Source organism: Pangasianodon hypophthalmus, chromosome 2, assembly GCF_027358585.1.
Source record: "Pangasianodon hypophthalmus isolate fPanHyp1 chromosome 2, fPanHyp1.pri, whole genome shotgun sequence".
NCBI lineage: Eukaryota > Metazoa > Chordata > Actinopteri > Siluriformes > Pangasiidae > Pangasianodon > Pangasianodon hypophthalmus.
The window spans coordinates 23,140,033-23,162,777 of NC_069711.1; the positions used below are offsets into that span (position 1 = coordinate 23,140,033).

General features: G+C 37.1%; 1 protein-coding gene across 4 annotated transcripts; it reads left to right on the forward strand.

Annotated features, from left to right (window-relative positions):
- Nucleotides 1-2,263: 2,263 nt before the first annotated feature.
- Nucleotides 2,264-21,196, forward strand: LOC113538154 (tetraspanin-1). 4 transcript variants are annotated; one of them, XM_026933025.3, is made up of 8 exons: nt 2,264-3,312; nt 7,709-10,441; nt 14,187-14,396; nt 14,649-14,723; nt 16,680-16,778; nt 17,168-17,311; nt 18,108-18,191; nt 18,294-21,196. In XM_026933025.3, the coding sequence occupies exons 2-8, from the start codon at nt 10,385-10,387 to the stop codon at nt 18,351-18,353; spliced, it is 729 nt and encodes a 242-aa protein (XP_026788826.1). In that variant the 5' UTR covers nt 2,264-3,312; nt 7,709-10,384; the 3' UTR covers nt 18,354-21,196. The 4 variants fall into 4 exon arrangements, with proteins under 4 accessions (XP_026788826.1, XP_034166208.1, XP_034166205.1 ...); XM_034310317.2 differs by having other exon boundaries at nt 7,709-10,266; nt 10,379-10,441; nt 18,108-18,324; XM_034310314.2 differs by having other exon boundaries at nt 18,108-18,324.
- Nucleotides 21,197-22,745: the final 1,549 nt, after the last annotated feature.

Genomic DNA, 22,745 nt, shown 5'->3' on the forward strand with positions numbered 1-22,745 from the left:
TGGCCCAGCGCATTTATCAAAGGGCAGAGAGAGAGGGAGAGAGAGAGAGAGAGAGAGAGAGAGAGAAATTGCAAGTGTAATGAGTCATCCATCCTGAAGATGCATCTAGGGGTGACACTGGACCTGCAAACCTTATGGCATTGTTTACTAATTTGTCCAGTTTCCTCAGGTTTATTATTATTCTCTTTTAAATATCTGCATTCCAGTGATTTTTTTTTACAGGTTTCCTGACTGAGATTTATGGGTCTCAAAAAAAAAAAATGTATAGCCAGTATAGTAGAACCATAAAAGAAAACAAAGAAAAGCCTCTATGAACCATTCTGACTTTTTTTCAGCCTGGCACCATATGGGAATCTTTTAAAGACTAGATATAGGTAGCTCATTCCTTATTCAATGGTTCAGTGACAACATAGATTGGAAAAGTGAATATATTATAACCTGATGCACTCTGACATTTAATTTGATTTCTTCATATGATGTGTACCATGAAGGGAATTGAACCTGAAAAAAAACCCCAGGGTTTGATAAGTCTACTGTGACTAATCATATGGTCTTTTGCACATGTAGATTCCACTCAGGAAATGTTGAAATGACCTCTTTTTGCCTATATCTAAAAAAATAACTGTATATATCAAGAATAACCACTGATATGAATTTAATACTTTGCTGGGAGAAAAAAAAACTGATCAATCTCAGCTCAGCAACTTGAGCTCAGGATTGAACCTTCCATTAAATATTAACATGCTTGTTTTAATTTGTTATCATTTCTGTAGTAACAACTTATGAAAGGACTTATATACCAGATGCTCCACATATTCAGATGTTTTCTGTGAGGAGATGTTTATTTAGCATTGTTGGAAGGAGTCTCCAGTGTCAGTACTATGATTCAGTCAGAGGTAACGCTGTACATTTTCTGACATAGGAAAGACTTCAGGACAAAGAGTTTTATGGTTTCTTGGTAACATGACAAGTTGTTTCAAAAATGTTCAACAAAAATAATAAATGTAACTATAAATGGATATAAAATATGATGTGTATGAATTGTAATCGTTGGTAAATTTGCTGTGGCATAAGAGGAATAAAACACTGCAGGTGCTGTTATATAAAAATAGTCAACTTCAGCATGGTAACAGTAACTCCCTGCATCACACCATCATGGATTATTTTCCTACAGCATGTCCTGTCCTGTTTTAATGCTAACATATCGTCTTACCCAGGCATCATTTTGAGCAGTAAGGATGAGATTCAAGCTGCATTTTGGCATCCTCTCTGTCTCTCGATATACAATGTTTAAGTGATTTATATACTCCAAATAAACCATTCATCTTCCTAATGAAGCATGTGTCACACTAGTCACTGATCTGTTGTCTCTTCCTCAGCACCTGTTCTAGGAAAAGGCAGGACACATAAGGCACTGAGTCAGCAAACAGGCCTGGCATAGGTCCTTGGCCAGAATGCTGTCCCATGAGTCTACGGCAGCCAGACGACAAATCCAAAACACCTCATCTTTCACAGTTACAGCTCGGTCTGAGATTGACTGAGAAGTCTGTATTGGCTTCAGTTTGCAAAGCAAGTGTACTAATATTTGCTATAAAGCATGCTGAAAGTGAGAGGGAAAGCAGTAAATGCAAAGCTGGCTGGTGTGCTAGTGGGGCTGAGTCATTCCTCTCTGAAAAATATACAATATAAGGCTCAGTTTTTGTCCTGCACATTGTCTTATTTGTCATAAACCACTGGCTTGAAGTGGATTATTTCTTGAAGAACCAAGAACAATAACACCAACAGTAAGAATACACATGATGGTGTAAGTGTAAGTAGATGCTGGGGCTGATTTCTTTCTAACCCAGACTGTAGAATCACATAGTCAAAATATTCACATAGTCAGTGGTGTCAAGTGATTAACCTTTTCTCAACAAATTGGTCACCTGCCAATTCTCATCCACCAGCCAGCTCTCCCATATCATATGAAAACTACCAACCAGGGAAGGTGAAGGCTAACACATGCCTTCTTCGAGACATGTGAAGCCAGCCAGTTGGATCTTTCTGAGCGGCTACTCATGCTGCATCACAGGGCAGTGCAACACTCTTGTAGGAAAGCACTATCTGCCCTCTTCCACATACATGAACTCACAGATGACCACTATTGGCTAGTGACAGGTGAGAGAGAGTGTGCCATCCTTCTCACCCAGATAGCACAGCCACAATCCTGACAATCTACCAATGGTAGGGTGAAGGCTTTTCTCACCACTGTCTTTCAATGAGTGTGTTCCTGTGTGCATGCATAATATCTTTATGCCTATGATTAAACCCCATGATATAAGGTTCAACCCTAAAGATTTCAAAATAGTACACAGAGTTGCTATTAAGTAGTAGAATCGTTTTAGACCTCCCAATCGATATCAAATGTGTAGTCTAAATACTGAGTAAGTAGAAGAATGACAAAAGTAATCAACTAAAATTCTATAGAGTTTTACATGCATGTAATGCTACTCAGTGTAACATTATCCATTTCTGTATAAAATGTGCCAGGACATGTGAAGCTATTGGGACCCATCAAGGACAGCTCCTTATTTATGGTGGGTAAAAAAAAAAAAAAAAAAAAAAGGCATTTTCAACTGAAGTGATAATCCCAGCTAGCACTGGCACTTACGATGAGGCTCATCGGGCTCCGTCGTTGGCATATTTTGCCTTGACGAGTGTCATTTATTAAGAGGAGAGCTTTCGTATGCACCGCGTTGGCTGGCAATCACCTTTTCAGCATCCCAATTAACTCCTTCTTAATTGATGTTGGATGTATTAAAGTTAATGAGGCAGCAGTCCATCTGTTGAGCAGAGAAGCGGAGAGGATATTATCATTGAGAGGGCATGCACACACACAATGCAGCAAAGGAAGGTGGTTTGGGGAAAAGCTAGCACAGAGCACAGGAAAGACAAAGACGTGTTGGCGAGCACCTGCCATTGCTCCAGTGTTCCCCCCTCTATTCAGTTCTCATGCATTTTTACGACTTTTTATATATCAGCGAGATGGGTCTATATAAAGAGGATGTATATATGACATATGATTAATGAAGCCCAGCCAGCTGAGGATGTCCAATAAATAATAAATCTCCATTTTAAATACAATCTATATTTTTATACACATACACACACACACACACACACAGAGTGGGTTGCCTCAGATTAAATTTTAATTTGAGATTATAGTGAGTGGAGCACGAATGCTGCCAGTGGAAGCTGTCAAAGTCCATCTCTCTCCTAAATCCACTGTGACTTATCAAAGGGACGGATTGTGGACCAGCCTGAAGCCATAAGGTTAGTGAATGTGTGTTTGTGTGCATGTAAGGGAGGGAGAGAGAGATTTTGTGATAAGGGGTTCACAGAGAGAGAGCAACAGTGTGTGTGTGTGTGTGTGTGTGTGTGTGTGTGTGTGTGTGTGCGTGTGTGCATGTGTGTGTGTGTGTGTGAGAGAGAGAGAGAGAGAGAGAGAGAGAAAACGTGTGTGTGTGTGTGTGTGTGTGTGTGTGTGTGTGTGTGAGGGAGGGAGGGAGAGAGAGATTTTGTGATAAGGGTTTCACGGAGAGAGAAAGAAAGAGAGAGAGAGAGAGAGAAGAGGGAGTGTGAGAGCGAGGGAACTAATTAAGTATGTGTGCGTGCATGTGTGTATGCGCACACAGTTGTGTGTGTGTATGTGTGTGTATGTTTGTGTCACTTGGCCATGTTTAACTGTACACAAAGTTCACAAAGAGAGCCTCATGATCGCTGCTCTTTTCTATGGAGAGTCATTCAGGAAATAATTCATACTTACTGTGTGCATATAACTTGGTTCATTGGGAAACTAATGGGGTTAATACAGATACATTGGTTTTGAACTATACTATTGGTTTTGTTGAACATGTAATGAATTTGGTCCACGTATACTGGCTTTTAGACATTTCTTTTGATCATACATATTGTTTTGGTTGCTTGCTTTCTGATTTGCTATTTTACAATTTTTTTTTACGTATTTACATATACTGAGAAAAACATCAGATTTCTGATTTAAAAATTGTTCTTCTGGCAAACATTCTTATTTGCTGACATATGTAGTGCCTTGCACATTTATGTATTGGTTATTTGGCCTGTGTGTTATTTTCCAAATATTAAATTGTCAGAATACACATTGAAAATCTGGCGTATATATACAGTATATGAACCAAGATATATGAACCAATTTATATATAAACCAATGTATATGAACCAATATAGATCCCAGATAATTGGTGTATACACTGATAGATCAATACTTATCCTAAAACCAGTTCTTTAGTGGTAATAAACAATCCAGTGGGCATGTTATAGCAACAGTATGTTTCTCACAGTCAACATGTAAAAAAAACAAAACAAAAAAAAAAACAAAAAACAGATCGGTAAGCAAGCAACAAAAACAATATGTATGATAAAAATCCAATAAATATGCCAGTATACATGGAAGAAATCCAGTATATGTTCTAGCAAACCAGTATAGCTCAAAACCAGTGTATATGAAATTAAGCCCATTAATTTCCAAATAATCCAAGTTATATGCACACAGCAAGCATGAATTATTTCCTGAATGGCACCCCATAGAAAAGAGCAGCGATCATGAGGCTCTCTTTGTGAACGGCAACCCATACTTTTCTCAGGCCATTCATAGATCACTAATGGAACTAGCAAATTCTAGCACAACACACACACACACACACACACACAGAATAATGAAGCTGGTAGCAGATATAAAATTAGCCCCATATTTAGCATGCAATATAAAATCATTCTGATCATATTTAAACATTCTATTCTTCAAACTATTAAACTACCAGGGAGCATCAGCAAGTCCAGGCTTATATTCCTCACTCTCATAACTACATACTTTTGCTATTAATGTCACTGTAGTTTCTAAATAATTGAAGAACTGAAATAATATGTTATAGGCTGAATAACTCGAGCTGAGACTTTAAGGCTATAATAAATGAGTACTTGCTATACTACTGAACCTAGAATATACTGGTTATAGCTGGTTTAGTGAAGTAAGTGTTTCACAAATGCAGTATCACCAAATGACACTTAGTCATCACACTTTTCTTTACTACATATCACAATAAGCTCTAGCTGATTACATACCTCTCCCAAACCCTCAGGCTACGAGAGGCCATTTCTCTTTTCACTAGTGTTTTAAAAGCCATTTTTCCCTTCACCTCTGTCTGAACCACTGCTTAACAGAGACAAAGAGGCAGAAGAAAGAAGGGAATTGGAAAAAAGAGAAAAAATGTAAGCGGGATTGTGAAAACGATCAAATTTTACGGTTCAGCTCTCCAGCACTCTCTCTGTCCACTGAAATAGCAAAACAATTTACACTCATCCTGCACATTAACCTTTCTCAAGCTATCACTTATAATGCCTGAATGAGATGCTCTGTGTGGCTGATAAATATAAGATAGGGGAATGGGCCTCGAGGAAGGGAGAGTAAGAAAAAAAGTGAAAAGGAAAATTGAGGATTTAAGGTAGAATGAGGGAAAAAGTGGTTCATGCTTGAATGTAAGGTTGGCATATTTAACCTGCCGATCTGTATGAAATATGGCCACCGGCCGGCGTACTGCTTCAGTGCTCTCGAGGACGTAGTTAACATTTCCGCAGGTAAAAGGGGAGGCGTCATTAAAGAAAGCCAAGGATGCGCATCTCGGCACAGCCCGAAGCCATTTATTGCATGAAAGCCTCCATATCCCCATCAATCTGCTTGCCAAGGACCAGAAGGCAATGCAGAACCCCACAGGCTTATAGCCAGACCATCTCTGCCTTAAAGACAGGCAGCTGAGGGATAACCTAAAAATCATAGGTTTTGGGTCAATTATAAATACTTATAAAGACATATGGCAGTTGTGTCAAGCTGTGTGACATTTATATTCAGACTTTCTGATGATGTACTTAAAATACATTTTATTAAAATTAAAACTTAATTTTCTTCTTCCCATGATCATCAGAAAATGAGAAGATGGTCATATGGGAACATGGAATATTTCAAATATTTCATAGGGGTGAATATGTTAGGTAACAGCTTGAGTGAATGTTTTGTGGCTAAAATATAAATTTTTTTCATAACCTGTAACAGATGACTCATGGAAAATAATGTTTCAAGCAAATGGACTAAAGTATTTTAATGATTATATTTCAAGGTAAAGTGTCATTATAGTGAGCTGCGACAGAAAAAAATACTGTTTTCTAAGTGTTTAATATTTAATATTCATTTGTACACGCACACAGGTTGTTGTGAAGGACACTTTACCTTTCACACACACCTTTCTGTGCTCTTGTCCCCTCTTTGCTATCCCATCTCTAAAACTCTAGACTTCCCTTCTGTACTACAGCTAAATACTTATAATGTGCACAAAACATGGACACAACGTGAAATAATGCAGTAAATATAGTTGAAAAACGGAGGTGCTCAGATTTATCCTCCAACCTCGGCTGTTCTATCTAGTTCCATAATTGAAAGAACAAATGTTGACAAAAGCTACAGCAGATTGAAAAGCTACAAGGTTAGTGGACCACCTACAGTTAATTTGCTCGGCTGCTACAGGTTTCAGGAGACATCCTGTCTCTGTTAACCTCTGGGCAACTGTAGTGTGTGGATGATTCAGAACTAATAGAAAACCTTATTCTTGACCCCTTTAGTGTGACAGTAGCATTCATTAGGTGCTGAAGTGAATAAATAATTTTACTGCAGTAATCTATTTCTACAATGCAACAAGATTCATTCTGTTTCTTCTGCCTTTTCCATGAAGATACAGAAAGAATTGCAACCCTGTTACCACCAAATATTGCAATGTGGTCATGTGTTTATGCAAATCGTTATTTCAGGATATTATCTTTGAGGATATTGGAATTTGATATAATGTGGCGAATATGCATCTCCAGAGAGTCCATAGAAGGATTTTCACAAGCAGCATTTATTGAAAACATTTACATGCATATTTCTGAAGGCTTCAAGAAGATGGCCAAGTGACTATCAAAGCTTTTTATCTGCTTCGTGCTCCAGTAGCCATCCAGTCTGATGAGCAATAATGCACTCAACAAAGGCAAAATATCTCCATAACCCAGCATCCTCTCTCACTGTCTCTCGCCATCGTTTTGCCTTGCATAAATTGTACTGAGTTGCTCTGAGTTATTGACCCAGACACCTATTGCACTAAGGAGCAGCTAAAAATTAATATGTGTTTGCTTACAGCTGTTAGTGATGAATTAAGTCTCAGAGAAAGAGAATAGGGGTCACAGAGGAGCCTGGGTGATTAGGCATAGTCTCTACAGCATTTGCCTGTTACTATTGTTGCAATTTCTCACCTAAATGGGCCCAGAAGCATGACATGTGGCTACATTACATGTTTACAAAGAGTTATTTTATATTGATTGCTGTCCATGGCATGTACATTAGAGTGTTCATTCACTGGCACTGAAGGATCCGTGATGCATCTTTTCCCCTACAGCTATTCTTTTATAGCCTTGGATAATGTGTAATAATGATTCTGATGGTGAGCTTGAGCCATGATTTAGAGAATGCGCTTAAAAGTGCTTCCATGTTTATGACATTGCAACTTGGATTTTCTCTGGCTTTTTACAGGTTATTTCTTCCTGTGACAGCAGGATCACAGCACATTGTTTATTTGCTTTGGTCAGGCTGCTTTTGTCTCCATTAAAGGTTTTGCAGCTTGCTGCACAAGTTCAGGGCTTGTGTCATCTCACCAGGCTATAAAAAAGAGCCCAGGGAAGAGGAGTTTCATGAGGCACGGCCACTCTGGTGCACAGGCTAGGACTCGAGATGGATCACCTATGCACCTGCCCTAGAGCAAGCAGGTAATGGGCAATCTAGCCAACCTTGTTACGGACATCCATGTTTTACTGGCTCCATCAGCACCACGGAAGCATTGCTGCCTATAACTGAGATGATGAAAAATTAATAACTGATCATTTCTGTCTATGAATGCGGAACTATGCATGATTATTATTATTAACTGGTTTTAATACCCTGCACAGCCTGACAGGTCTTCTTCTCACTGAGATTAAGGACTGGACGTTTAATGATGGCATTGCTGAAATTGTCATAACTCATAAAAGGGCCATTAAAAGGTTATTATAGAGAAGGCTGGAGCTTTTATGTGTTTAACTTCAGCATGGAGGCACCAAGCAATCTATCGCTTTTTTTTCTATTTTTTTTATTTTTGATTTTCCTCCTAACTCCTGCCTGCAGGGCCACCACTCTGAGATGTGTGAGTCATATCAATTACTGGCCATTATTACAGGGAGAGCAAATGAGAGGGATATCAGAACAAAGAGGGGAGGGAGAGAGATTGCACATGTTGAAATGCTGGTTGGAAATGATGGAGAGGGAGTAAAAGAGGAAGGTATAGAGAGAGGGGATGAAAGTGGTCTATAAGGAATGACCAGTTGGCAGTATTTTATGGTTCCCCATAGGAATCAATGGTAGAAGCAGATCCGAGTGAGCCTAGAAATTGGACTCAGTTTGGGCCAAAGGTCCTGATTTGGTACATAAATATGACTTCTTTTTCTTTTGTTCATATTACACTTGACATGTTGTATATCAAGTCTGGTTCAGTGGCACAGCAGGTACATGTTTACATGGGTTTCCACCTCCCAAAAACATGCAGGTCTGAGGCTCTGCTTAGCTAAACTGGCCTGGGAGTGAATGAGTGTGTTAATGTACAGTATATAGTTATTAATAGTTATGAAATAGCAGCACCTGAGTCATAGGAACTTGATAAGAACTCAACAATTATGAGGTCCACCTACCATACAGGTCAATTTGTAGGTTTAAATTTACTGAAGGTAGCATGTCTGTTGCATGCACAGTTTGTATGCCAGCCTCTGTCCCATCCATAAATGAAAAGGGGCCACTATAGGATGATAGAATGGTCATTCATTCTCGTTTTTTCCCTTTTGATACCTAAGAAAGTGCTAAAATATGCAAGGATATACAATGAATGCAAGAATTATCAATATCCAAAACTCCAAAATTACATACAAAGTAAGCTAACTACACTACAACTAAACTATATCAAAAAGTCAAGGTGTCAACATCTGGGAAAAATAACCCTATATGTTTGAACCACAGTAGCCAAGCTTGGTAAAACACCATAACGACAACTACTACAATTTTGTTTAGTGCTAGCATTAGATCTATAGTGGACTAGCACACTATCCAGGGTGTATTCCTGGCTCACACCCAGTGTTTCTGGGAAAGGCTCTGGATCCACCATGATCCTGACTGGAATGAATCTGTTACTAAGGATGAATGAAAGAAATGAAAATGAAATATTTTAAACATATTTGTGTTTACAGAGATATATTTCCAAATGTTTCTTCTATCAAAAAATGAAGTGTTCTTAAAAAAGAATTCTCTGTTATCAAACATTAATTTGCTAACCCAAATCATAATACCAGTCCTCAATAATACCTCCAGAGCAGGTCACTGCTTAAGTCTCCCACTGGCTGAGCTGATTATCTCTTTGTTTTGTCTTGAGCATTTTTCATAGAGAAAACTGAACAAAGAAAGACAGCGTCCTACACACTGGGAACATCAATCAGCTCCATGAACCCTACACACCACAAGAGTGAATTAGTGAAGCCTATAGCGCTGTTGAATAAGCTGAACCTGAGTGTTGCAACATTGCCCTCTACAGAGGAAATGAGAAAATATCGCTGAGAGTTGTGGACAAAAGAACAAAGGAGCCCCATAGGAAAGAACACAAAGGAACTGAAGGCAGCAAACAAACATGACCTATTAACCAGAAGCATAGCATCTATTTTTTTATGCATAGGGCATAATTGTATCGTTGTCAGTAATAACTATGCTTTAATAACAAGCAATCAGTGGTTGTGCATATGTTTTTTGTCCAGATTATTACTTCCCATTCATCACACATCAATCACATATTCATTTTTCATTTCATTTACTGTTATATATGGTATTTAAATAGTTCCATTAGGCCATGACAGATGAAGGCCACTTCTTTTAATGTGGCGATACAATAGGTGTGTCTTAGCACTGCAGCGGAAATCAGGCAGCCGACACACACACAGACCTCTGACCACTTGAGTAACCTCTATCACGACCTACACCACACCCATTCTACCTGGGTGCATCTCTCTCACTCTCTCTTGCTCTCTCTCTATTTCCTTCACCTCACTCACCTTCACTCACCTGTTTCAACCTGTCTCATCACCATTCCCTAGAAGCAGGTACGTTACTTTATTTTATTTTAATCTCTAATATTTTTCTCACTGTTCCATAAATGATCTCTTTCTGTGACTGAGATTCAGCGCAAAATTTACCTTTATTGTTTTCTTACAGATTAAAATGGGCTTGTTCGAATTCGCCAAAGTTATGATGGTTGTGTACAACTTGTTAATCTTGGTAAGCGTGTTGTGTTTTCTCATTACATGTATGCATGTAAGCGTAAGATGGGAGGGGCAGTGGTGGCATTTAGAAGAGTAATTACATTTCTGTATTTATAGCCTGAGATTTTTATGTGGCATGTAAAGTATTAAAGAGATTCAGTTTGCCTGTGAATATGCACACAGTAATTTACACTCACCATAATGCAAACATATAACAAAGGAGCTTTCAAACTATATGTCACAGACGTGCACCGAAGTCTATATCGTCAACAAGGCAATTACAATTTCTTACATGCAGCAATTTTCATCTCATTAACTTGAAAGCTTCTAATTTTCCCAACTTGGTTTGATAGCTAATGGTGATGAAACTCTGCAATCGCTAGTAGATGTTTTAGAGCAGTTGATTCTGCACTCTTGACTGTTTTGTATGCTTTAATTGTTAAGGGTGATCTCATAGCATAATGGAGGATGGTTTTTATTTTCCTAAAAGCAATTTTTAAATGGCATTTTGGGATTAGATGGCTTTAACACTGAACCTGTTAGCGATCTGACTTGGATGGTACTGAAGTCAGGTCTAAAAGTTGTATTATTATATTAGTTGTATTATTATATTGTATTATCCATATCTGTAGAATATAAAGTATGGTGTATTATAATATAGAGAAGTGCATATTATTGTATTATTAATACGTGTTAGATATATATTAGGAAACTATGCTAATTAGTGGTAGCATTTCGCAGTAATATGGGCTGTGGCATATTTACATACATAACCTAAGTGCCATTCATGTGTGCTTTAAGCCTGTCACAGCCTGCGAGGCCAAATAAACAACAAATTAACATCAGTCTGACTGCAGGATTCTGACAGCTGGAGGTTGAATTAGTATATGTTGGTTTGCTATCATAGTTTGAATTCAATTTAATTTGAATAGCACTTTTAAAAATAGCCATTGTCACAAAGAAGCTTTACAGAAGATTTATATTTAGGTACCTAATGGTGATAGTGCATAGGAAAAATCCCCTGAGACAACACTTGCAAATACAAGCCAAATAGCTTCTACTTTCTCAGAAAAGCAAATCCCTGGTGAAATTTAGTTTAAAGTGCATGCTTCACTCATGCTTCGGAGTCCCAAGATTACAAATTCTCCTATTTATTGATGTATGGTACCTTCACTTCTATTTCATGTCTCCTTCAAGCATGGCAGGGTTTCTATTTTTGTCCTCTTCATCCAGATCCTGCCCTTTGGGGACCTCCATGGCCTTTTGCTGTTCTGCAAAGGCAGTCCATTCTGTCCTTTGCAGTTTGCACTTTTTTTTTTTTTTGCGTGTACCCTTCCCATAAACTGATTTACATGTAATATTTTTTATGCCACTTCTCCTCACATGACATTCTCCATACAGTGTATTTTATTGTAGGTTCGAGCTTGTTCTGCTGAAAGAATGGACAATGCCAAAAACAATTATGACAGGCAGCAGGAAACATTTGGAGATAGGAACTTGAGAGTAATATGCTTGTCATATTTGTTTATCTGTGAGCTGTGCTGATTATCAAAAGCAGGTGGGGAAAATGTCACGTGGTAAACGCATAAACTATTCTGGAAGCCACGTTAAAATTGGTGTCAGAGAAAGGTACTATGGAGTCATGTATGCTTTATCGGACATGCAGCACAATCACAGAGGAACAGCTGTGACAGCTGTGATTGCCTTTGACATAAACTGTCAGGTTTCAGACATGGTTACAGTGCCATGTTTGAACTCACACACTGAGATCAACCCTCTCATTAAACTGCATGCTACTGCAACAAAAATGAAGTAAAATTGATCTAGAGTTCAACATGTTTTACACAAAAAGACAAAATAATACTAACCTTTCCAATCAGTTTTATTAAGAGTTTTTTTGTGAGAATCACTGATATCAATAGAGCAATACAGCTGCTGAATTAGAGCTTGATTTGTAAAAGGATGGATGGGATGTAATGAATATATACTGATACATTATTCCAAACAAACAGGAATGAGCAGAAAAATGAGCAGATACAAAGATAAGGAAGCGTATGTTGAGACTTGTATCCTGCAATACTCTTGAGCAACATTTTTTTTTTTTTATTTTCATGCTGGCGAGCTAGAGATATGAGGCTTGTGAGACAAAAAAAAAAAGACCACATTTATTAATGTCAACATTATCAGCACATTTACAGTCTTCATTCATTCATCCTTAGTAACTGCCTGATCATGGTCACTGTGGTTTAAATTAGGCTTCAGCTACCAATTTAGGCAACACCCACTTCAGGTTCATTCTAAATACAGTTAAAGACACGCATATTGGGAGCACAAATCAGATACAGATACAGATAGTGTCACTGGGTTGCACCCTTATTAGAAAGGTTACACCATTATACATGATGCTTCAGGCACATAATAGAGAGAGACACTCTTTTGTGTTTGTTATGGAGCTTTTTAACATTAATTAATGACCATTAATTAATGACCCACATGTTGCTGCACACTTGCCTCAGGTATTGTGAAAAAATGGTGATGAAATAAAGCCATGGGAAAATGTGAAGGATAAGAGGGACAGTTGTTAATGATGATTATGTACTGGGAATATAATGGCATGGAATCCCAAATAACCAGAATGTCTAAAACAGATAGACCCAGATGGGACTGTTTTTCAGTTGTGGCTCAGGGAAGAACTCGGTTTCTCAAGTTGTATAGCCAAACGAGTAATCAAATCACTGTTTTATCTTACACACTGGTAAATTAACAAATAAGGATATCGAGTCCCTTAAAGGTAGACAATAAATTCCTTATGGAGAGGAAGTGCTGCTATGATCAGCTGGGGGGAAGACATTGGGTAGCATTTTCTACCGTATAAACCTGGCGTAAGTCTGTTTAAATTTGAATAAAACAGATTTACGCCAGGCTTTATATGGTATTCTGTATATTATATAATGTACTATGACTATATGACTTCATAATAACAGATGACATAATGCATTATAATATCTTTTGATAAGACATTAATGTTGTAATGCATTTTATACCACTATTGAATGCTTAAATCTCCTTGATCAGAAGGTGTTAATTAAATTTCTATAACAGTACAGCTTGGACAGTAGTACCAGCTGCAAGGCTTCTATTAATGTGCTCATTTAATACATTATCATTTCTATGAAGACACTCAACAATAATCCAAGTCTAACAATAAACAGATTTTTAAAAATGTGCTATTTAGCAAAGAAAAACCTACAGTTGTTGAAATAGTGAAGTTTTCTGTAAGGAGATGTTTAGTTAATATTTATGGAAGAAGTCTCCAATGCCAGCACTTTGTAACAGTCAGTATGTTTTCTACCACGGGAAAGTCTACAGGATAGCAAACTTCTCGGCAACATGACAACCTGTGTTTTTTTGTCTTATTAAATTCAAGAGAGCTAAAAAAGAGGCTGGTCAGGGAACTGTTTATAGCTGCTATAATGTAAATGAATACAGAAACTTGTTTCACAGACGTTCCACAGCATTAAATTTAACTATGAACATTTATTATGTATTGTATTATGTATTGTTCATTAATAAATCAAAATTGCTGTGGTACAATAGTACTTTAGTAAAGCACAACATTAGTATGTACCTTGTTCAATATAAAGTCATATTTATACTTCATGAAGTGTTGCGCATGTTGAATAACTATAATGCATTATGAATACTGAATTCCTTTTAAGTGTTTTCAATATTATTTAATACTAGTTTGTTTTTTTTTTCAGGTGGGAGGATCAGGCTTGATAGCTGTGGGGTTTTGGATGCGTTTAAGTGGAGATGTACTGGGGTCGAATGTACTGGGGGTGTTCTCTATAAATGCAGCGTACACCATCAAAGTGGACATATTCTTCATTAGTGTTGGAATTATAATGGTCCTGCTGGGATTTCTGGGCTGCTGTGGGGCAAAAAAAGAGAGCAAATGTCTCCTGATTATGGTAATGAAAACCAATCACGTTATCAAGCATTGTACATAAAGACATGAGTTTTAGATTAGAATTTTGTCAACTTTTTTTTCACAGTTTTAAATTAAATTAAATATTATTAATCATTTGGTAATTACTTTGCACAAAATGTAAAGTTGCCTTCCAGTCTCCTATACATTAGCACATTGCCATATGACCTCAGATACATTTAATTACTTGGTAGTACAGCCATGCTCATTATAATTCTCCACTTTCCCCATACAGTTCTTTTCCATCATTGTCATCATTTTCATCTCGGAGCTGACGATTGGGTTGTTTGCCCTGGCCTATTCTTCATATGTAAGTTTTGCTCTGAGGTTCCAGCCTCCTCATGTGCCTTCTGACCTTTCCTGTTCCTGCCTATTTTATTTGCATGTACATTTTTTAAATCATTTTTTCTGACCATTATTAAATATGAGGAGTTGGCGGTGGCTCCAGTGCATTCTGCTTCTTAATGACTGTGTGATTGCTCCAAGCTGTGTGCCAGCGCTCTCACTTCCAGCAATTTATTCACCTCTACAACTCAAGTTCAAGCATTTATATGCAAAACAGCCTATTTACATACATTGCTGTGGCCATTTAGTGAAACCTATAATAATTCTGAGTGAGTTATGGAAACCGATTTAGGAAAATAATGCATTTTAATGAAGTAAATAAAATGTTTTTAGGCAAATTCCCAAACCTTATTGGTCAAATGCAATGCTCAGTTTTATTTATGTTCTAATGTCATGGGGAATAGTCCATTATTCATACAAAGTTTGCTCGTTTTTGTTGCAAATAATTCTACTTTCTGACACTTAAAAAACACTATCTGAATGAACAACAGCTCATCAGCTTATCCAATTCTGCTAAGGCTATTTATTAGCAAACAGGAAGGACCTGAGAAGGACATATGTTTGAATTATGGACAGTCTGAACTGTTTGGGGGAACATTAGGCATGCACAAGCTCATTTAATGTGCTGTTTGTCACCATCATTGACACCCAAATGTCCATTTATTCATTTCAGTGCCAACAGAAAATGTCGTTTTAATAATGTATATGCTTGTCTGTAACTGGCTGCATCTGCTGTATTTTAGATAAATATGGAATGCGAATGCATTACAATATCACTGTAATGTAAATTTGAACGGTATATGCATCTAACTGAATAATCAGTACTGGTGAGAGTGATAAGTCCTGACATGTTCAAATGTATTGCAGTACTGCTTCTATTCCCTGCTGCAATCTCATGCTCGAGAATAAATCAGAAACCTAATATGTATGGACAGAGATAACAAGTGTGCAAAGGCATATTCGGGACTGTTTTGCTCACCTTATGGGAACATGCTTCAGTGATATCGAGCAATAAATAAACAGAAACATATCACATTGAAAGCCTGAATATTTACATTTTATACCGTATCTCCAACACACGCTGTATTTCTGTATAAGAAAACACATGATTGAAGTATACTGTTAAGACAGCATCTTTGTACGAGTTTATATATGCCTTATTGCTATATTAGTGGAGTATTGATTCCTCTTTGCCTGTATTGTTGTGGAATATGCTTTTCTCAGCAGGTCTGAGGTCTGTGCCAGTTATGAGTTGCACTCTCCACTTTACAGTGCTAGTGATCTTGGCTTTTAGCAGGCTCACTTTCCCTACAGCACTTTGTCCTGCCATTGGAGATGGTGATGGATTAGTCAAGCTAGTGCATAATAACCCTACTGATCTGTGTTCCTCTGCTTTCTTCTTGGGGGACGGAGGGGGGTCTTTTAATTGCCGCTTGTCTGCACGTCCCCCCAGGCATATAGAGGACCGCTCACGCTGACCCCCCTCATTCACTCACTCCCCCAATCCATCCATCTTTCTCACAGAATGTCATGTAGGTTTTTTTCTCCCTCTCATCACTTTAACCAAAGCAGAGGGAGAAACAAAGAGAGAAGGAGAGATTGGCACCACATTTTCTGCCAGATAGTTGCCTCATCAGTGTATCTGTTTGGATGGTTTGCTGCATGAAATGATAATCTGACCTAACATAATTGGTTGAAGCCTTCCCAACCAAATGCATCAATATATATGGAAATTTTCCATGATCAGAACCTACAGAAGATCATCATCTCCAGTGTTATTGCTTTGAGTCTTTATTTGTTTTGGCTGAATACCTTTACAGGCCTCACTGATGGCCATATGCAAGGACAGTAAGGAAAATGGGTTAGCAAGAATTAAAATGTGCATGGACATCTAGCCTTGTCTATTCTTCTCTTCTTTCAGATTGGGAAATTCCTAAGATCATGGGGCAGACCTGTTCTGCAGGATCAATATGGAAGAGATTTCCACTTCACGAACTTGTGGAACATGACCATGACAAAGGTAAACCAAGGCTTAATCGAAGAGCATCTCTCACTATGGTGATGGCATGATTGCAGAGCCACCCCTAAACGACCCAGTGCACAATGCTGTGGCAACTCAGGATTGTGGATACCTAGAATTTATTATTCATATATCCCTAGCCCTTTTAGACCACCTTTAGGCCAATGTAATGTGGGTGAAGATAATATGTGGGTTTCAAATTGGCTTGCTAAATAAACTGCCAAAGGGAATTTGTAATGAAAGTGTAATGAAAACATATGTGGTGCTTTGGGATCAATAGTCAGCCATGTAGGCATGAAGCAACACTAAAATTAACCATTCATTCCTTTCTTGGGGCAACACATGCTGAATCTATAACCTGCCATCTCTCCTGTTTTGTTGCATGATAGCTGCATTGTTGTGGTTTTGATAACTACACCGACTTCATTGGCTCCTATTATTCTAAGCACTATGGTGAGATTTACCATCCCAGCTGCTGTGGAAACACAACATTCATATGTGATTTGGAGCATGCACAGAACAGCACAGTACAGGTGAGGAAGCACACTGCTAAACTAATTGTATTGCCTGAAAGTTATAATAGCAGAATCAGCAGCAATTTTACCTGTAGGTTTCTACATCCAATCCACTACGTACACACTATCTACTAGTAAAACTACAGGGCATACTGTTATAGGAAACTAATCAATAACAGGGTGGTGTGATGTGTCCTGATGAGAAGTGGAAATACTGTCACCACCCTGAAGCTGTCAGCATGTTAACAGCATGTTTTTTCCTCTTATACCAGACCAATATGCCAACAATCATACATAAGAAGAATCATACATAATTATTTGTTTATAGTTATATTTAATTTTGTGGAACATCAAAACAAGTTCACTCCTGTTTATATATATATATATATATATATATATATATATATACACACAACTCGTCACGTTACTGAGAAATCACAAAGTGTCCTGAACATGTCTCAGCAAACTTAAACTTACAGATTTACCTCTGATGGCTACAAAGCACCGACACGGGAGACTCCTTCCAAAAAAGGCTAAATAAATGTCTTTCCTCAGAAAATTTCACCACATCAACTATTATATTTTTTAACCTGTTAATATTGAGTTGTTACTATACAAATGATAACTCTTACAAAAATCACAGTAATATAAACCTTCCAGCCGGAACTACTGCCAGAGCTGCTGTTACAGAAAATTAATCAATGCCTTCTGACCAATCAGAATGGAGAATTCAACAGTTCTGTGGTATTAAATGGTATATTTATAATACTATAAGGCTGGTCAAATTTATAGTGCCAGTATTTTCTTTCTTCAGGGCTGTTTTAAGTGGCTTGTAGAGGCCCTAGATTCAAAACTCTACATTCTTGGAGCAATCGCAGCAGGGGTTGGTGGTATTGAGGTACATTCAGAGCATAATCAAAATTTGCAAGATAATCATGGTTCAAACTTTGTTCAAACCTACAAAGTTTAATCATTTTGTGCTTTTCTTTCTGTCTTTCAGACTGGAGCGATGTTGGTGTCCTTGTACCTTTTCTGTTACCTGGACAAAGATGCCAGCTGAGACTATCAAAGCTGTATTCTTAGGAAAAAAATGGTTCCTCAAAAGTTTTTTTTTGGATAATTGAGGGTTCTTGGCTTAATAAAGGGATTCTACTCGGAACCCTCTCTGATAGGGAAACACTCTGCTGCATGGTTACACTTAGAACAAAGCGTTCCACCAGAAGGACAAGCCAAAGTATCTCTGAGGGTTCTAGATTTAGCCTTTTTTTCAGCAGTGTAAGTTCTGAGTTGTAAATAGCCTTTACAATAGTGTAGCAGTGTGGGAAAACCCATCAGCTGTCAATGTGGTTGAATTCTGGCAAATAATCAAAAAGTTGAGTTTCTGGCCAACATAGTTTTTTTTTTTTTTTAAATCTTGTCTTTGGATGTCTACCAGCAAAGATAATGTTGGGTAAAGAGCCAGCTTAACAAACATGGTGGTAAAGCAGTCAGTGCTTTACAGGGAATGTGACACTTTGATCAAGTTGTTGGATAACAATGTGCCATAGAGAAATGGACATAAGCCTAATGAGTTAAGCTTGCAATAAAATATCAGTTGTCAAATGTCTGTGGTGCCCCTGCACCACTGAGGTAAATAGACATTAAAAACAAATAATTCAGTGCTTATTTCATATTTCTGAGAAATAGTTCAGGAAACTGTAGTTTTCAAAATTATATAGAGAAGAAAATGACAAAGTTTCACGCTATGAAGGGTTTTCCCAGACAGCCACATAGTTATTATACTTACAATATTAAAATATTTATTATATAGGTATGTATAGCTAATATATTTCAAATTAGTGAAAGTCAAAGCTTATAACCCAAATTTATACATATGTGCGTGTGTGTATTCACTAACGTTCAGTTTATACATGTATGCACTACTGTTCAGTTTGAAATCACTCAAAAAAAAATCACATTTTTCATAAAAACTTTAATGACTATCACTTTTATTCAACAAATATGCTGCAAAATAAAAAAAAAAAAAAATAGTCAAGACATTGACACCGTTAGACAAAATGATTTCCACTTGAAATAAGTTAGTAATTCAAACTTTGCTTTCATCAAAGAATCCTCCATTTGCATTTAAAGCCTTGCAGACCTTTGGGATTCTAGCTGTCAGTCTATTCAGGTAATCTGCAGAAATTTCACTCCATACTTCCTGAAGCACCTCCCACAAGTTGGATTGGACTGATGGGCAATTTTTCACATACCCTCTGGTCAAGCTGCTCCCACAACAGATCAATAGGGTTGAGATCTGGTGATTGGGCAAGCCAATCCATTACAGACAGAATTCCAGCTGACTGTTTCTTTCCCTAAATTGGTCTTGCCTAATTTTCGAACAGTGCTTTGGGTCATTGCGGTGATGTACGGTTGACACTGGCTCCAATCAAGCGCTGTCCACAGGGTGTGGCATGGCTTTGCAAAATGGAGTGATAGCCTTCCTTGATTAAGATTCCTTTCACTCTGTACAAATTTCCCATTACCAGCACCAAAGCACTCCCAGACCATCACATTTCCTCCACCATCTTTGACAGATGGCGTCAAGCACTCCTCCAGCATCTTTTCATTTGTTCCCTGCCTCACAAATGTTCTTCTCTGTGATGCAATCACCTAGTGTCCTGGAGTCGCTTCTTCACTGTTGAAGAGTGGTGTTTTACGGGGACTATTCAATAAATCTGCTAGCTGAGGACCTGTGAGGCGTCTGTTTCTCAGACTAGAGACTCTGATGTTTTTATCCTCGCACTGTTCTACGAAAGGGGTAGTACACACCTTTGTAAGATATCTTCAGTTTCTTGGGAATTTCTTGCATGCAATAGCCTTTATTTCTCAAAACAACAACAGACTGATGAGTTTCTTGAGAAAGTTCTTTCTTTCCTTCTCGCCATTTTAAGACCATAATCAACCCAAGAAATGCTGATGCTCCAGATAATCAAGTGGCCCGAGGAAAGGCCAGTTTTATTGCTTCCTTGAATAGCACAATGATTTTTCAGTTGTGCTAACATATTAACCTTAACACGTATTAACCTTTTAACATAATAAGATTAGCTAACACAAGGTGCCATTGGAACACAGGAGTGATGGTTCCTGAGAATGGGCCTTTCTATGCTTATGTAGATATTCCTTTAAAAATCACCCATTTCCAGCTATAATTATTATTGTTATTTACAACATTAACAATGTCTAGACTGTATTTCTGGTCAATCTAATGCTATTTTAATTGAAAAATAGTGATTTTTTTTTTCTTTCAAAAACAAGGTGAGTGATTCCAAACTTTTGAACACACACACACACACACACACAGTAACAATAACTAGTTCAAATGTTAAACATTCTATGCACTTTAAGTATATCTTGTACTGAATAATGTTATTTTCGCCATTGCAAAACATTACAGCATGCATGCTGGAAACAGCTTTAAATACTACTGTAGAGTTCAGGTTTTTATAACTGTTCATAACAGTAGATTAGCTTCACAATAAACAGTGATAAGAACCAAGAAACACTATGTGATAGGTGCCAGTCTTTAGAGGAAAGATTAGCTATCACATATTCACTACCGCAATCAATAAACAATATGTCTGCTCGTTATTTTGTTGTCTGAAGCTTTTTAGATTCACTCACCGGAGGAAAGTCTATTGGCCATTAATTTTATAGGACTGCAATGAAGAAATGTTATTCAAGAGAAAAGAGATGAATGGTCTTGGGTCCTGGTTAAATAAGACAGCTTTCCAATGGAGCACAGAAGATTTCATTTATTGTCTGTAATTGACAGTAATGTGTAAGTAAGCTTATATATGCGGTCTTCTATCTGCATGTGCAAATGACAGGGAGCTGTCTACTGTGTTTTTAACACAGCTAATACCTTATAGATCGCTTAAGAAAATACTGGAACTGAATTTGGGTGAACAAGACCTTTGATTTAATGCATTAAAGTCTGTAACTCAGTCTAATTCAATCCTCATCAGAAAAGAAACAAGTACAGCCAGGAATCACAAAAGGCCAGAGCCTAAAATTAAGTACAAAATACATAAGTGAAGAAGCACTTCAACAGATGCAAATGGACTTAATCTGGAGTTTGTGACTTCTGACAGAAGACCAGGGAAATCAAATACTTCATAAAAAGAGCAGCAACATTGTTTAAAAAAAATTACTACAAAAGGACAAATAAATAATAATAAAAAAAAAAACTTACTGTAAAGTTTACTGTAGCATGTATTATAAAAAGAAATTTAAAAAACTACTGTAAAAGAATAAATAAAAAATAAAAAGCAAATTAAAAAACTGCTCTAAAATTATAATGTAAATGGGAAATTTGAAAAAATCTTACTGTAAAAGGGTAATTTTAAAAACTTACTGTAAAAGACCAAATAAAGAAACTTACTGTAAAGCAAAAATAAAAAAACTTACTGTAAAAGGGCAAAAGATACTGTAAACTTTACTGTAAAGGGCAAGTAAAAAACTTACTGTAAGAGGGTAAAAACCTACTGTAAAAGGGTGAATTAAATAATAATAATGGGTAAATAAAATAATTTAAAAAGACCTTACTGTAAATCTTACTCCGAAAAGGCAAAAAATACTGTAAACTTTACTGTAAATGGCAAATAAAGAAACTTGCTTTAAGGGGGTAAAAAATTACTGTAAAAGGGTGAATTAAAGGGTAAATAAAATAATAAAAAATCTTACTGTAAATCTTATTCTGAAAAGGCAAAAAAAACAAAAAACACCTTACTGTAAAACCTTATTGTAAACAAGCAAATTCAACCATCAATCTGAATTAAGTGCGACACTGTGACTATTTGCTGTTCTGAGTTATCTTAAAACTTACATTTTGTTTATATATATATATATATATATATATATATATATATATATATATATATATACATACACACACACACACACACACATACATACATGTATGTATATTATTATTTTTTTGGCTTTATACCAGAATAGAGATATAAAATCAGTGGATCTTAAAACCTCCATGCAGATAAATCCACAGAACCAACTATATTTACATCAGAAACCGAGCAGAGGACAAATTTGCCTGGATTTCACTGCCCACACAATTTCCTATTCAGAACTGATTTGCTTGCGGCGCTCTGTGCTTACCAGAAGTGCAGTGAGTCACACTGTTCTTCTGTGTACACAACTTTCATGAGTAAAATACACAAAGAACTTTTTGGTATCAGTATCATAATACAGCAATTAAATGCTTTTGAGTATAAAGACTTGCTCGCCAGGGGAGTCTCTACAGAACAGCTGGTTAAATAAAGGTTGGGGGAAATGTATAGTATGTGTGGAGTTAAGTATTATAGAAATGTAGATAATCATCCAGTCAATGAAAAGTCATATGATAACCATGGCAGTGTTTTAGACACAACTATAAGTGTAATGGGAACTTTTC